An 18,017-nucleotide genomic window follows, 5' to 3' on the forward strand; every position below is an offset into this window, starting at 1 on the left:
CAGTGACGCTCAGATCGAAATAGTCAAAAAACCAAATAAATACAAAGTTGAAGAGCATTGAGGATCCAAAATTCCAAAAAGTTGTGCCAAATACGGCTAAGGTAATCTACTCCTGGGGTAAGAAAATCCTTAGTTTTTCGAAAAATTCAAAGTTTTGTAAACAGAAAATTTATAAAAATGACCATATAGTTGATATTCATGTCAACACCGAAGTGCTGACTACTGAGCTGGTGATACCCTCGCGGACGAAACGTGCACCAGCAGTGGCATCGACCCAGTGGTGTAAATAGTTATCAAAAGTACCAGGATTATAATTTTATTCGCCAGGCGCGCGTTTCGTCTACATAAGACTCACCAGTGACGCTCAGATCGAAATAGTTAAAAAGCCAAATAAATACAAAGTTGAAGAGCATTGAGGATCCAAAATCAGACCAATTCAAATGGTCTGGTAAAAATTAGTAGAGTCGAATACAATAACTCATTATTTCTGACTTTTACTGAAACACGATATCAACCATTACATACGCTTTCGCAATTGACCCGGGTGGAAGCCTTCTTGTTTAGCATTGTTAGCTTCTGTATGTGCCTGTCCTAATCAGGAGCCTATAATTCAGCGGTTGTCATGTGCTGCTTTTATCACATTTGTGTTCTTTTGTTCATTAATCAAGCCGCAAGTTTCCTCGTTTGCCCTGTTTTATATTTGTGCTTTCGTGCTTTTTTTGTTCAAATAATTATGACAATCTATTGTTTTTTTTTCTCTTTAAAGCCTTACATCGACATCATGACGCCGAATTTACATTTTCAGTTGAACTTTGAGAAGAAATCAGTTAAACGTTTTAAAAGTAGTCGCATGTTCCCACCTCGGATGGAATTGTAACTTATTTTATTATTACTGTAGGGATGAATTGGAAATATTTTGCACAAACACACACCCACTGTTATACCACTGTCACAGGTTAGGGGAGGGTTGAGATCCCGCTAACATGTTTAACCCCGCCACATTAGTTATGTATGTGCCTGTCCCAAGTCAGGGGCCTGTAATTCAGTGGTTGTCGTTTGTTTATGTGTTAAATATTTGTTTTTCGTTCATTTATTTTTACATAAATAAGGCCGTTATCTGTGTCAATTTGTCTTCATGGTTAAATTGTCTCGTGGTCATAATATCCCCTCCCTTCCACCGCCCTTGTATTTACAACATTACTTTGAACAAGTGCTATTTAATTTTAACAATAAAACTTTAATTGTTAAAATATATATTTGTTTATATTTCTGTAATCCTTTCTGGAATTAAAGTTGTTATTTGTCTGGGCAGCAGATGCCTTCATCTTTTGATTCAGAGGACGTACAACTGTCACATGGTATTTGATGATCTGGGTCTGTCACTGGACACACTTGGGGAATGTTGCAATCTAAGTCTGAAAAAAACCCAATGTGAAGTTTTAATTTGCGAACATCCTAGACTTTAGAATGAGAGTAAAGAACAAATATACAGTTTTGGTTTACTATAAACATGATAAAAGAGGGTCGAAAGATACCAGAGGGACAGTCTACTTGTTTGTGCTCTGTCGGAAAGTTGAAGGAAAAGTGTATGGTGTACATTCTTGTTATTATCTTTTTCTACCCCTTCAAACACAAAGGGTGACTAGGGGAAAATAAAATTAGATACTTAAAATACAGGTTATTTTATAATAGGCAGTGAAACCCATGTCATGGTTGCGCTTCTGTTTGGCGGTGCTGGATGTACATGAACGCAGTCATGTTTGGTTAGAATGGGGACGTTCAAGTAAATACATTAGCATTTGTCACGTACTCTGCATTTTAAGTAACTTTGCACTCTTCGTTGGGTACGTAGGTGGCTTTTAGCAAGGTACACTTACTGACCCTATCTTACTGCCTTAGAAGTGGTCCACTCCCGTCATACCTTACTGATTCCCTATAAAATCGATCATGCAATATAACCAGCAAAAGAGGCACTCAAACCCCTTGCTTTCCTTCCATGAATCCACCTCTGACAATTAAACATGACATAAGGATACTGTTACATACACACACACACACACACACACACACACATCATTAGATCCAAAACATGCACATTAAACAAATGATTGAAGCAAATAATCAGAGCACCAATCTGCCAAAGCATAAACATATAATTGAGTAAGTTCGTTTAGTATCAATAGGATATAAATCACAAAATTCAACATAAATTTCTTTTAATTAAAAAGCAAAAAAGGAAACAAATCAAATAAAAAAAGATCGCCGTTAACCGGAAGTACTTACCTGGGATTTTAACTGTAATAGATAATGCATTATTGTCGACGTATGAATTATATACATTATTTTATGTACTAATATACGTTAAACAGTCAAAAACAAGAAAGATGTGCGAGGGTCAGAATTGGAACACATCTTTTTCTGTTTTCTCTTATTTTTCCATTGGCCATTTTTTTTTCTTTCTTTATTTTGTTTGTAATGTCTTTTTTTTATATTTTTGCACAGCATATATTGCACGTATCTATTGTTTATTGTAAATGCATTATTATACATAAGGTATATAGTCTATATATCAAATGCCACTTATTTTCTTGATATGAAACACGATTTATATAAATCTCTATATATCCATTTCGGAGCACCTGATTACAACAGCATACATATTTTTGTTGTTGTTTTCTTTGTGACTTATCTTTTGATTGCTATGCAGTGTAATTTTACAGATCACTACACAATTAACCCTTCTTATAAGTGTTGTCCACACCTTCAATGATTGTAACCGAGCATATTTATTTCGGTTTCCAACGCTATCAACCAAATTGTTTTTTTTTTCACATTTAACAGTACAAGGTATAGGAAAAATTAAGATTCAGAATATTATTTTTTTTTGTCATTTGCTTAATCAAAATGTTTCGTCATCCAATTGGGGTTCTATTTTTAGGAACGAACTAAAACATTACTAAGAATATTTAATTTACTACATTTTGATTTCAAGTAGTAATCATGCGCAATCTTGAAATCTGGTACATATAATGGTAGTGTATATGTGACACAAGGGAGATAACTATATGTTTAAAAACTTAGTTGTGGAGGAAACACCAGCAACTCGTTTGCATAAGTGTATACATATTTAAACAAATGTTTCTCAATTTAAAAATGTTTTGAAAGCCAAACTGTCTGCTTTTTCAGTAACATTAATTAAATTGCAAAATATAAAATAAAATGATATACAATCTGACACACAGTTTGACATTAAATACCAGGCGAGCCATGATGATCTAATAAGTTTTGAATACATTATAAATTAGTTTGAACATGGGAAATGGGTTGTCTCCTTGGTAATCATATCCACATTTCCCTATTTTTAAAATATATGTTGTATGTATACAAATATTAAGATTTACAAAATAAAATAATATGCTTACCAATTCCACATTCTGCAAAATAAAAAGTAAAGAATAGACATGAAATATAGAAGTATCATGAAAAGTATTCAGACATAATTTATGTTGATAATTATATTTGATCTTCTCATTTTATACAAATATTAAAAAATATGTAAACACATACTTTTAATTAGTTATTAAAGGTACCAGGGGATTATAATTTAGTAAGACTCCTCAGTGACGCTCATGTCCAAAAATATATAAAGTGAAACAAGTACAATGTTGAAGAGCATTGAGGATCCGAACTTCTAAAAATGTTATGCTAAAAACGGCTAAGGTAATCTATGCCCTGGATAAGAAAATCCTTACTTTTTCGACAGTTTGGAGTTTGATTAATTCCTGTATATGTTTGATGTAAATTTTAGTCTTGTTGATTCTAATTGACAAAAGGATAAACACAAATGTGTTCTTCGTTTATATGTGTAACCAGAGAGCCTGAATTTTCTAACAAAATTGCTTTTCTTTACCGTGACTCGAATCGGGGACCTCTATGTTAAAAGGTAACACGTCTACCAACTGAGCTATAACATAAGTACTTTCTCAAATCAACTCAACCGCTTACGACAGTCTAGGCATCGATCATAGTTTTAAAGTGAATCAATCACATATGGTTTATGTGGAGTTCTTTAATAACAAGTGGCAAAGCTGGTACTGTTTTCAAAATACCGTTTAAATAAACTGCTTGCATGTCGAAGTTCAGACTTTTAGACGAATAATTAGTGTCTGGTTTGATATACAAGCATTTGCTTTGCTAAACTATTCTAACTATAAATGCTATTTAATATCGAAACACATAAATAAGTTACACAAAATAAGTGTTCCTTAATAATTGGTATTTTCATTAACATTAAAGCATTAATGTGCTTTGTTTTTTTTTTAAATTGAAATACCAACTTTCAAATAATATATGTAAATTAAGTATTTTCAAGTTGAATGCAATATCCATGATATCAGAATAAAGTGATACAATTTATGTATACTTACCAACTTTGAGGTCTGAAAAAGAAAAAAAAAGTTTTATCGGATTAACACATTAAATGTCAACTAGTGCTTTGCATGTACTTTAGTACAGAAGTTTTTCCTGCATTTGGCAGTGGATGAAATTTTCATACTTGTTCGGGTAGAAGTATTTTGCGCTGATCTGAATTTACCAACAACATACAAATTGAATAAAAAAAACTTGAAAATTAACGAAAGCTGCCGAAATACATAAATGATGAAGGCACAGTATCTTGGACAAAGAAATAATAGCTAAAACCATTGACGGTTTAATTTTTAATATTGTCTTATTTTAAAATCGAAATACTTTTAGATACTTTATTGCGAATCTTCCAGATAGTTCTTGATAATTCATAAAAAAAGTATATATTTACGAGTGTGCGGCAGAATTATCAACAAAACTCAAATATTCTTACATAGATATAATACAGTCTATATGGTTAAGAAATGTAATGAAACCTCACCTTTCAACACTAAAGCTGGCCAGTACCCTTTCCCATGGCAAATATCACATATTGTAGGATTTCCAGGAAAATGAACTAGAAGAATAAGTTTTATCAGAATTAATCGGTAAAAATGATTGCTTTTTTTGTGTTAATCGATTTCAATATTCACAGACCGATTGTGATTTAGTCTTTACTCATAGTGAAAAATGATACGATAATAATAAACATAATCATGATTGCTTTTTAAGCTTGGCAATTTGTGATTGCTTTAATTCATTTGTTTATTTTGGCATGTTGTTAATGTGTTAATTCTTCATAAAATATCACAAAATATTACAATCCAACTATAAAGTAAATAGTAGACGTATAGCATGCACACGGCGTATCAGTAGTTAAAACAAAGAACCAACAAATTTTACAGAACAATGTTTAAAAAAAGATGTCAATCTAAAATACACATTTTTGATTTATCACATGTTATGAATGCAACGTTGGATTATACATCGAGTTTCACTAGCCTGACAACACTGGGGTTATTAGTTCCAGCATCGCACGTTACACCCCAACTTATACATGCTATATTTACTAGTATTATCAGTTTTCCTGCCAATGATTTGTGGAATATCCGACTTTCTCCGGCTTCCACTACTTATCACCCCCCCCTTTTTTGACGTAAAATCTAACAGTGGCGTTTAAACACTTGAGACGCCATGAAATAAATGAAGATATCTCCAATGCCTACGGTGAGAAACACACACAGTTCGTGAGATTATATATTCATACTGAATTACAACGATTATTTGACATTGACATCCGAATTGTGTTCCCTCAAATCATTGTTTAAAATTTAAAGTGACTGTTGAGATTATACTTTTGAATATCTTACATTTTGCACTTACCCCATGACATTCTATAATACACCACAAAATCGTGATCTTTGTTGAACAGGGTATCTTTAATGCACAGGTAAGTAGCTGTTCCATTTATTTGTCGACTTATGATAAGAAAGAAATTATAACACTAGTTGTGAAATTTAATAAAAAGCATAATGACAAAAATACTGGACCTCGAGATACATTTTGAAACGGATTTATCTAAGGGTAAGCAGATTGGCGAGAATTGTTTCAAATGAAAATGGCGAGAAGGCGAGATCTTCTCTCTGACCCGTCAAAAGGCAAAAGTGTCGCTTTGTTTAAAAGTTTATATGTGTAATAAAAACAGACATAGTTTCATTGTTTTACGATCATGGTCATTGACAAATTCTCAGAGTGGACACCATCAAGACATAACATCGTTATACTCCTATTATATGTCATATGTAAGGATCCCATACTATTGTTTCATTATACTCCTTTAACGATATGATCCATACGCCTCTGACATTTACCTGTTCGTTATGGTTCTATGGAATCCAGTGTCTTGTCTACCGTGGCTGTTATTCGCAGGATCAATAAAAATGGGAAACAAAAATATTTTTTTTGTAGGAAGCTTCTGTCAAAGTGTGGAAAAAAACATAATTGTTTATTGATTTGATAAATATTTCAAAAAATTATCTGCAGATTGTATGTTTTCATAACTGGCAGAAAATCTTAGTCCAGACATTTATAAGTAATATGTTGAAAAAACTAGAAATATTGTTTTTACAATTTCCTTCTAAATACCAGCTTTTGGTCGTTCAAATTTTTGTCCAGTTTTAGTACACATTCAGAATAGTTCAAGAAGGTAATTAAAAATAAAAAAACCTTTTAACAACAGAGTTAATATTTATGGCCGCCGCCGCTGCCGCCGCCGCCAACGTCGAATTAAGTTACTCTCCAAAATTGAAACATTGCGATTATAATATCAAAGAATAATGAGTGTCAACTATTTCTCCCCATCATGCATTAAATTCACGCATTAAATCATGAAAATGAGCATTTTCCAGTGACAAATCTGTATGTACCATGTAAATGTGACACATCCCATCCCAGGTGGAGTGACCAGTAAAGTAGACATACATTTTTACTCAAGATATACATATACCATATACAACAAACAATGCATTTATCTAAATGTTTTCTTCCTAAATTTGCTGTACACAATTGATTCAAATGACAATATATGTTATATAGAGGTGCTCTACAAGATGCCACACACCGATTATGAAATTAAGCGTCATCATTTTTCAAAAATTATCATTTAATGAATCGACATGTTTCAAGTAAAGATTAAAATTAACAATTCAAACTTAACGATTATTTGACGATTAACAAATTGACAATTTACAAATTGACAATTTACAAATTGACAACAATTATTTACATTTAAGAATTTTGAAACTATACAAAGATATAAGTTACCAAATGACAATTTACGAATCAAGAATTTGAATCTCACAGTAACAAGTTACAAATTGACAATAAACGAATTATTAATTTTGACCTCGTTTTTAGCTCACCGGGCCCGAAGGGCCAAGTGGGCTTTTCTCATCTTTTGGCGTCCGTCATCCGTCGTCCGTCGTCTGTCGTCCGTCGTTAACTTTCACAAAAATCTTCTCCTCTGAACCTATTGGGCCAAATTAAACCAAACTTGGCCACAATCATCATTGATGTATCTAGTTTAAAATTTGTGTTTGTTTATCCGACCAACCAACCAAGATGGCCGCCATGGCTAAAAATAGAACATAGGGGTAAAATGCAGTTTTTAGCTTATAACTCAAAAGCCAAAGCATATAGAGCAAATCTGACATGGGTAAAATTGTTTATCTGGTCAAGATCTATCTGCCCTGAAATATTTAGATGAATCAGACAATCCATTGTTGGGTTGCTGCCCCTAAATTGGTAATTTTAAGGAAATTTTACTGTTTTGGTTATTATCTTGCATATTATTATAGATGGATTTAAACTGTAAACAGCAAAAATGTTCAGAAAAGTAAGATTTACAAATAAGTCAACAGGACCAAAATGGTTAGTTGACCCCCTAAGAAGTTATTGTCCTTTATAATCAATTTTAACAATTTTCATAAAATCGTAAATTTTTACTAACATTTTCCACTGAAACTACACGAACAAGTTCATTATAGATAGAGATAATTGTAAGCAGCAAGAATGTTCAGTAAAGTAAGATGTACAAACACATCACAATCACCTAAACACAATTTTGTCATGAACTGTCTGCTTCCTTTGTTTAATTCACATATACCAAAGTGAGCGACACAGGCTCTTTAGAGCCTCTAGTTTGTATTTAGCTATTTGTTTGTAATACTATGCATTGTTGTTATGTTGCATTAACACCATCTGCAGCCGTTGAAGATGAATATTATCGGAAAAAGTCTGGTAATTGTAAGATTTTTAATGCCATGCGAATTGTGTGTAACACATATAAAAATTTATATTTACTACACACATCAAAATAACATACCGCAATGCAATAAATGGCCCTGATCTTGCATAACAATACCCTGTGTATGTTTCTCCGAAAACATTTGCTGAATATGATGTCGGATCGGATCCTGAGTAATCTAATATATCGTCATCATTGTTCAAAGCAGGGAACTTGAAGACTCTTCCTTGGAATGAACACGGAAATGCACACAATCCATGTCCTTGGGCTGAAAAACAACATTGTTCTGTTAATATTTATTGAATAAGACTCAACACACATTTGTTTCAATTGATTTGCAATCAAGATCGAGAGAAACAATTATATAATCAGAACGATTTGCCCAAGGAAAAGCTTTGTTTTAACTTAAATTATGTCAGCTTTGGGGTACTTTACTCATTTTTAAAGCGTCCATCATGACGGCAGCCATTGTAAAAGGATTACATTCGCCCCTTATATAAAAATGCAAATTTACCAATTCATAAGTCGAATCAACATTTTGTCGACATATCGGTGCATTGTACATCTTTTTAGGTTTCCGTCTGTGTACGAATAAACAATGTATTTTGTGAAAACTTTTGGCCATTTTAGTTTGAAAACTGGAATCATAACTGTAGAATAAATGCTCTATACAATAATGAAATATTGTAAATAAGCAAGATTCAAAACAAAACTAAAGATAAAACAAAAAATTGTTTGTTGGCTAATAGTTAAACACCTTTTATGTTTGATTTTAAAGTTAAATACCTTATAACTTACCTGTTTTATCAAGTTTTCAGCCAAATTAAAAAAAAAACCATGATGATGTCAATTCTCTCATTTCGTGAAAAAGTAAAACTGTTACATTGTAAGCAATTCCCTTAAAATTTCAAATAATTTTTGTAAATATCTACCAAAATAATTTTTCAAAACACACAAGTTTCAGGTTCCTGACGAAACAGGGCTGGATTATCTGTAATTTCTATACAATCTATATGTTCAATCTTAAACTAAGGGGAGTAATTTAATCAAATGGGCCAAAGTCACTTGATACACACCAAATAGATAAAATACCATTGATTGTGCTATATGAATAGTAAAACAAATGTCTATGTCTTGTAAACGCGTGAAAAATATATTAATCTCAATGGATAATGTAATGCTAAAAAACGTGTATAAAGATGATAGGTACATCTAGTAATCAACTTAACTTTATAGATGACTGAAAAAAGCGATAAAATTCAAAAGTTAGGAATTCAATCATTTATCAGTTGCTTTTTATGAGAAGCATGTTTTACAAATATTTTAATACACAATAGTTATAAAGTTATATATATAGCCAGCGAAAGCTCTTTTTTGAGAGCCTAGGTGGTCGTGTGGTCTAGCGGGACGGCTGCAGTGCAGGCGATTTGGTGTCACGATATCACAGTAGCATGGGTTCGAATCCCGGCGAGGGAAGAACTAAAAATTTGCGAAAGCAAATTTACAGATCTAACATTGTTGGGTTGATGTTTAGACGAGTTGTATATATATATATTTTAGACGAGTTGTATATACATTATGTACCCAGCCATGTATCACCATCATTGATGGCGATCCGATGGATACATCTGTTGTAGGGTTGTCACTGACTCAGACGTACTTATGAATATAATTATTTTCTGTGACTGTATCTTACATTAATTTGTAGGATCCTTTACTATAGATAATTTAGCTGATCTGTAACAATAACATCTTCATGCCTTATATATCATGTACTGTAGTACGCCGCTAGATTAAAACTGACGTGGAAAGGTAACATATGGCCACCGAAAGCTCTTTTTTTGAGAGCCCAGGTGGTCGTGTGGTCTAGCGGGACGGCTGCAGTGCAGGCGATTTGGTGTCACGATATCACAGTAGCATGGGTTCGAATCCCGGCGAGGGAAGAACCAAAAATTTGCGAAAGCAAATTTACAGATCTAACATTGTTGGGTTGATGTTTAGACGAGTTGTATATACATTATGTACACAGCCATGTATCACCATCATTGATGGCGATCCGATGGATACATCTGTTGTAGGGTTGTCACTGACTCAGACGTACTTATGAATATAATTATTTTCTGTGACTGTATCTTACATTAATTTGTAGGATCCTTTACTATAGATAATTTAGCTGATCTGTAACCATAACATCTTCATGCCTTATATATCATGTACTGTAGTACGCCGCTAGATTAAAACTGACGTGGAAAGGTAACATATGGCCACCGAAAGCTCTTTTTTTGAGAGCCCAGGTGGTCGTGTGGTCTAGCGGGACGGCTGCAGTGCAGGCGATTTGGTGTCACGATATCACAGAAGCATGGGTTCGAATCCCGGCGAGGGAAGAACCAAAAATTTGCGAAAGCAAATTTACAGATCTAACATTGTTGGGTTGATGTTTAGACGAGTTGTATATACATTATGTACACAGCCATGTATCACCATCATTGATGGCGATCCGATGGATACATCTGTTGTAGGGTTGTCACTGACTCAGACGTACTTATGTATATATATATATATATATATATATATATTGGCTTCATAACAAATTCAAATGGTTAGATCGATCTTCCGTCAAAAAACAGATGACACAGACCAACAATGGAAAACATATTGTCGGGAGTCTTAATTAAAATATTTTTAAAAATAAGTAAAACTTCAAAACCACAGAGAATGTTTTAACATATTAAAACAGCTTTTCAAAACAAGATGAGAAAAATTAGACAATAGTAACAAAACGGGATATTATCGTACATTGTTCTTACACAGAACATGCTTGCAAAGGTAAATCACAAACATATTGTGTCATCACGCAAATACAGCATCATTTTCAAAAACCATCTTAATAATAATTATATATTGATATATTTTACGATATACATATTCTATGTTTGTAATAATTGAAATGCTCAATTAAAATTCGAGGTATCAAACGTCCATTTTATTGGAGAATGTAATTTTCACCTTCTGTTTAGCAATTTATAAATATTTACAGTAGGTACATTACATTGGCGATATAGCCTAAATAACACCATTGCGACCTCGTGGACATCGTGGCGACCTTGTTGAGACGACACGCTTGTTTGCCTGAGATAATTTAAACTTAAAAAGATATCATTTGATACTAAACATAGGCAAATAGGCATCCAAATGTGAGTTGACAAAGACTCATTTGGGAATAAAAGGAATAAAAACAAGATAATACATTTTATATGATAGTTTCGTTGTGACATCCCAGAACAGAAAAGCAAGAAACATTCAACGTCAAAAATAAATGTTGATTAGTCATTTGTTTAGAACAGATGATTATATTGGTAATGAGAAACATTTTCCTCACTCCGTTCAAGAAATGTAAAAAAACAACCCACAAAATTATTGAATAAACAAGTGAAGACGACTTATTGATATTTTTTAAAAGATTTGCAATTAGTTGTGTTCTTTTTGTGTAACATCATCAAACATGTTCGTCTTTTTGAAGGGCGTCACAACAGAAAATTCAGAAAATAACAAAACAAAAATAACGTTATGATAAGATTTTCATCAACCGTCTGCTGAGAACAGGTGTTTCACTCTCAGGAGATACCGTTTCCTTACAGCGCGCAAGAAATGTTAAAAATAGTACAAACAATTGAAAAAAAAGTTTGCTCGATTCGATACACTTTAAAACTTACACAAATTCGTGTGAATTGATTATTTTTATATCGTTGTTTTTAAGCCTTAATGTATCTGTGGAGGTGAAAATTGACTGCATTTAATAAAAAATTTACTTAAAAATTACAATATGAATATTCTACTGCAGTATTTTATTGTCGCCCTTATGTATGTTACTTCTCAACCACCACCAATATAATGAACATGTTTCCCATTTTAGTGTAAATCTTTTTTTTTTCGAAACGTTCAGACTTGTTAAAGATTTCCATATTAAATTAATTGAAAAATTTCTTGAATTATTTCATCTCCTCCAACCGAAAAGTACATTGAATAGTAAGTTTTTCGGTTTATAGGCATTATCTTTAAATTCATTTTAATGTGTAGCTTCCCAACTATTTAGTTATTTCCTGTGTATTAATTAAGCTGGTTGTATGGAAGTTTTCGTATGAATCATAGCGTATAAAGCTTCGGGTGCTACAAATTCAAGATATTAAGGATAGTATTTGGAACACTGAGTTTTAATTTTGATCCCTAATAAAAGAAACTTATATGCAAAATAGTAACAAACTGCATCAACCATCTTTCTTTAATGTAAGTTAATTTATATCAGGTCCCTTTTCCTTGACTTTATATCAAATAGCACAAAACATACAAAGTATGTCTTACATTTATAAAAAGAAACAAATAGACAGTTTACAATCTCTTAAAAGAAAGTATTAATTTGTACAATTTAAATTTGAGGTATCATTCGTCAGTTTGACCTGTCCTTTTTGCAGTTTATTATAATTGTAAATTTTAAACTTCATGTAAGTTTAAAAAAGCTTTTTATATTTAAACACAAATATAACCGATTTAATATCGAATAAAGGTACTTACAATATTTGAAGAAAACCACAATCATTAGGAAAGTCAATATGCAAGATTTCATCTTTAAGTTCAAGTCTGAGCAATTAATATCACTTCTGGTTTGTTTTTAATCAAAACTAATATTGTTCAAATGTCATTTTTATGCATCGATAGTTAAAAAAACAGCAGCTGCATTACAGGTTGTATATCGATCACGTAGGTGTATTGATTCGTTAGTCATGTTAGTCATATTACAGTTGTATAATTGACCAGCTTTGTTAAAATATGTTGTTTTTTGTGTACTTTTAATTGTCCGCTTTTCTTTTGTTTTGTTAGACGTAGCGTTGTCAGTTTATTTATGATCTACAAGTTTGACTGTCCGTATAATATCTTTGACCCCTCCTGTAAATAAGTTTTATCAAATTGACAACTAAGGTGTACATTTGAAGCAGAATCTGCAACCCATTACGGGGGTCATGAGATTGTTCAATGTTTTAGGGTAGTGATTGTGTTGTTCATTTCTATATATTTTTGTTTTGTAGACTATTTTTTGATAATCCATTGTGTTACTGTTTTGACTCGGTATTGTCAATTATTATTCCATTATAATTTTGTATTCCCGTCTTTATTTTACGACATTGAAAACATAGCTAAACATAACAAGCCTATTTAACTCTATTGCGACGTCTTCGACACCTTTGTGACCAAGTTGAGACTACACATTTGTCTTTTTGAGCAAATTAAAACCTGCACTGACATCACTCAGTACTAATTAATGAATATTTTGCACAACAACCGTTGTGACATATATTCGCTGTTTGAAATCTGCTGTCGGTGAGATAGATCATTTGGAGGCAAATAGGCAATCGCGAGTCGACCAATACTCATAAAAGAGATAAAAGGAATAAAAAAGGACATGTCATAGTATATGATTTTTTTTTATTTTATGTCACCCGAGAACATAAAAATAAAGAAAATCTATCGTCGTTGATAAATTTGATCATTCATTTGCTGAGAACAGATGATATTACTGGCGATGAGAAACATTGTCCTTACACCGTTCAAGAAACATGCAAACGCACAAACAATTAGAACACATACGTTAGTATGACTTATTGAAAATAGTTTAAAAGATTTGCAGAAAGTTGTGATCTTTAAATGTGACATCATTCAGACATGGTCTTTTTCAGATTTCACAATAGTATGCATAAGAAATTCAGACAAAAATAAGAAATTTAAACCTTATCATTAAATTGCTGAGAACAGATATTTCATTGCTGAGGATAAACACTTTCCGCACTTTGTTTGAGAAATGTTAAAATAACATAAAAAAGTTTGAAAAAATCAAAAAGTTATTATTTAGTCTTCTTTTTTCAGTTTATTATTATTCAAAACATTAAACCTTATGAAACTTTACAATTGCTGTTTATTCGAAAACCACTTTTACGGATTATATATCGAATACATGTACTTACAATATTTGAAGAAATCCAGAGTCATAAGGCAAAACAATATGCACTTTTTCATTTTTAAATTCGAGATTGAGCACTTCATACCACTCCTAGTGTTTTTTCAATCAACACTGAGATAGTTCAGGCTGTTATTTGTATGCATAAATAGATCAAAGTATAACAACTGAATGACAGATGGGATATCTATAAAGAAGGAGTATCCATTAGTTCATCATTTACTAATGAATACTTTGTAAAGTATTTGTTTCACTAATACTTATTGCACAGTCAGCAGTTAGTCATAACACGCATAATGCAAGTTGATAGTTTAACGTTTTATGTAAAATTTCATCAAATTGACAACTTAGATGTAAATGTGAAGTAAAAAGTTCAAACCATTACGAGGTTCGTGAGATTATCCAATATGTTAAGGTGGTGTTCTTGTTACTTAATCAGCAGTTTTCTATATTCACTGTTTGGAGATTCTTGTCTATCGTTTCTTTCTTTGACGGTTTTTGACATGGTATTGTCAATGTGTCTTTGACTTATAATTTGAGAGTGTCCCTTTGTTAAATTTGTTTTTACGACATCGCCGATGTAGCCGAACATAACTCGCTTACCACATACATTTTTGACCCCGCCGAGGTTACACTTTTGTTTACGTTACCTTATTAAAACCTATACATACCTAATTTTTTCTAAACACTTAATATTCTGCACAAGAACCGTTTCTGACATATACATGATATATTTGCTATTCTAAATCTGCTGTCAAGGATATAGAATATATTGAGACAAATTTAAAGTTCACTGAGATTGTGGGTCGACAAAAATGTTAGTAGATACTTTGAATTTGTTAATATACTGTGGTTCCAGTTTTCGTGGATGTCGTTGGAGAAGGGAAACCACATATTTGAATGTTCAATGAATATCACATTTTCTAAAAGAAGGTATATCGACTATGAACCACGAAATTAAGTATCCAGGAAAATGCTTTCCTCAATCTACAAAAAAAGGTAACAACGAAAATAACTTAATCGACTGTATAGAAGGAATCAAAATAGATATGAAATATTACACGATAATATCGTCATGTAGCCCAGACCCATTGTAAAATTACAAACGTAACTGACGTGCTAGGTTTTAGTTAAGTTTAACATATTTATTCATAGTGGATTGAATTGGGAAACAAGTAATTGAAACTCATATTACTCACTTTCTACTTTGCGGGTGCGAGTGCTGCCTTCAAGCGGCATTAGCCTGTTCTTTTTCGAAATTAACAAGTATGTCTTCTACGTGCAACATACATGCCACTCTCTTAACATGGGTCAGCCATTTATCGTCCACTTTCGGCGAATTATCATCCTTTGTCAATACCTTACTCGCAAATTGTGTCAAGGGCGAGTCAAAAATGCAGTCCCTGAATTTTTTTTACCGGAACGGGGATCGAACTAGGAACATTTGTGGTGGCAGTCCGATGCACTAACCAGAACACCACGGCTCTTGTTCAGTACGTGCTCGGTGATACATCTTGAATTGATGCGATGTCATGCTGAGTGAATAAACCGCTTGATTATAGTTTAACTGTTGAAATCGTCATATAGACTTGATCTTTTGTTTTTCCTTTCAGTAGACTAGTTTCAAGATTAACTGATAATCTTCTGTAAAAAGCACATGTCAACGACAGAAAATAAGGGCCATTTAATACTTTCAGATATATTTCAAAACTATTAAGTGTAATTTGATGAAAAGTCGTGATTAATTAAATCATGTGAACCATTTTCAAAAGGAAGTTATTCTTTTCTCGTATGTGAAGTACCAAATTATGATAACTTATCGTTTTTTTCTTATTTGAATCCAAATTGATTTTGCCTACATGCTATCTATCCGGTCTTTTGATTGGGTAAGTCTGGCCCTGTATTTAGAATTCTTTGTTTTGTATGATTTACTGTTGTTTGTCTTTCCGTTTTTTTGGTAATTTGGCGTTTTCAGTTTCGAATTGACTTATGAGTTTGAATATCCATTTTGTATATTTTGTCTGAAAGTTATTCCATTTGAGTATATTTGGTATCAACAATGTATCCATTAATTCATAGTCATATTGTTGAAACAGTAATTCATGTAAGTTCCTCACTGAATGTTAAAAGATGGGTCCATAAACCAGGAATAGTGTAGACATGTATGTGTTGTCATAAATTCAAATAAGTGAATGTATATGAGAAACCGTTTGATATAGCATGTTATCACCATTATTAAAATACTTTATTATATAAAAAGAGGACATAATAAAAAAGTATAAACTAAACTACGAAACTCCAAAATAAATTCTATTTTTTTTAATTGATAACACATAATAGATATAGGAAGATGTGGTGTGAGTGCCAATGAGACAACTCTCCATCCAAATAACAATTTAAAAATTAAACCATTATAGGTTAAAGTACGGCCTTCAATACGGAGCCTTGGCTCACACCGAACAACAAGCTATAAAGGGCCCCAAAATTACTGGTGTAAAAACATTCAAAAAATATACAATGCATTTCGGTTATCATTCTTTGCACTATTACCATTGGTTTGTTATCGTTACACGTTTTTATCGATCAAAATTATGCATCAGTACATTGTATTTTTGTTGGTATTAATTCTATCAAATAAACATATCACGAAGGTGATATAAATAATGAAAATAATGAAGAACTGCAATACTAGTTTACCTGAACCAAACGAATTCGTATATGGTCATTTACTTTGTACAGACCCAAAGATCATTACAAAATGTGTAACTTTTTCTGTCCATATTCAATCAATGTGTATTATAGTCAATATAAAATACAGGTAGAAACAGCCAATGCCATACAGAATAACATTAAATAAAAAGTAAATCATGAAATACTGAATCCTGAAGAAAATGCAAAACGGAAAGTCCCCAGTCAATAACAACATCAAAAGATTTGTACTAGAAAAATTCTCAAAAATGTCACTATTCATTCGTTGATTTTTTTTATTCATTTGTTGATATACTGGTCATTCATTTTGATGGTCGAGTCTAACTATTTAAAATGCAACTATTTATCAAATTTATTAGATAATTCCAAAAAAAAATTCTTTCAGAATACAAGTTATCCTATATATTGCAATATAATCATTTAGTTTCGACCACACTCATCTATGATTTTTAAACATTTTATAAGATGGTGCTTCTCCATCCTAGAATTTTTTGGCAACTTTATATTCAGTTGTTGAGAATTGCTTTTAAAAATGCACTATGCGTGAATTCAGTAAGGTGATCATTTCAAAAACTTAATTAAATGATCATATTTGGTGTTAAGAGATTAACAGTTGAATTACAAAGAAACATTTTGGGTGTCACTCACTTTTATCACTTTTACCGGAATTTATTGAAATCGGAATTGATATAACACATTTAAACATTTAAAAAACAATATGAGCCTGGTAGCTAACACAATTATTTACATATTTTATTTTGAAACACAGATAAATTGGTTATAAGGTTTAAGTCTGTTGATAGCTTTTGATCTTAATAACACTGAAATTGCACCATACGAATTTTTTTAACGGTCTGGCAAAGCTTTCTTTCCATTGATGAATACTATATTCATGTGTAAATGATAGAATTAAACACTAAAAATGTATGTAAATGTTACACTACAAAAATAAAGTCTATTTGTGAAAAAAACAGAAGTAAAAATTCAAGAAACATTTATTGGACGATGTTAATATGACCGAATCATTTATATCTTCAACATGTTTTACAACTTACATAAATGTTTTGATAAAAGATATGAGCATGAATAAAT

At 32.0% G+C, this 18,017-nt stretch overlaps 1 protein-coding gene across 1 annotated transcript; it reads right to left on the reverse strand.

Moving 5' to 3' along the window:
- Positions 1 to 1,296: 1,296 nt before the first annotated feature.
- Positions 1,297 to 12,870, reverse strand: LOC134689748 (uncharacterized). Its single transcript, XM_063549718.1, has 7 exons — positions 12,779 to 12,870; positions 8,288 to 8,477; positions 5,788 to 5,882; positions 4,907 to 4,981; positions 4,428 to 4,439; positions 3,423 to 3,434; positions 1,297 to 1,415 (listed from the first exon to the last, which is right to left on the reverse strand). The coding sequence occupies exons 1-7, from the start codon at positions 12,828 to 12,830 to the stop codon at positions 1,297 to 1,299; spliced, it is 555 nt and encodes a 184-aa protein (XP_063405788.1). The 5' UTR covers positions 12,831 to 12,870.
- Positions 12,871 to 18,017: the final 5,147 nt, after the last annotated feature.

The sequence above is a fragment of the Mytilus trossulus genome, chromosome 11 (assembly GCF_036588685.1).
Source record: "Mytilus trossulus isolate FHL-02 chromosome 11, PNRI_Mtr1.1.1.hap1, whole genome shotgun sequence".
In the NCBI taxonomy this organism is placed as follows: domain Eukaryota; kingdom Metazoa; phylum Mollusca; class Bivalvia; order Mytilida; family Mytilidae; genus Mytilus; species Mytilus trossulus.

Coding starts and splice junctions, on each gene's coding strand:
- LOC134689748 (XM_063549718.1), bottom strand. CDS start 12,830: ATGAAATCTTGCATATTGACTTTCCTAATGATTGTGGTTTTCTTCAAA. Junction 8,478..12,778: donor TGTGGTTTTCTTCAAATATT/GTAAGTACCTTT, acceptor GTTGTTTTTCAG/CCCAAGGACATGGATTGTGT. Junction 4,982..5,787: donor GTATTATAGAATGTCATGGG/GTAAGTGCAAAA, acceptor TTATTCTTCTAG/TTCATTTTCCTGGAAATCCT.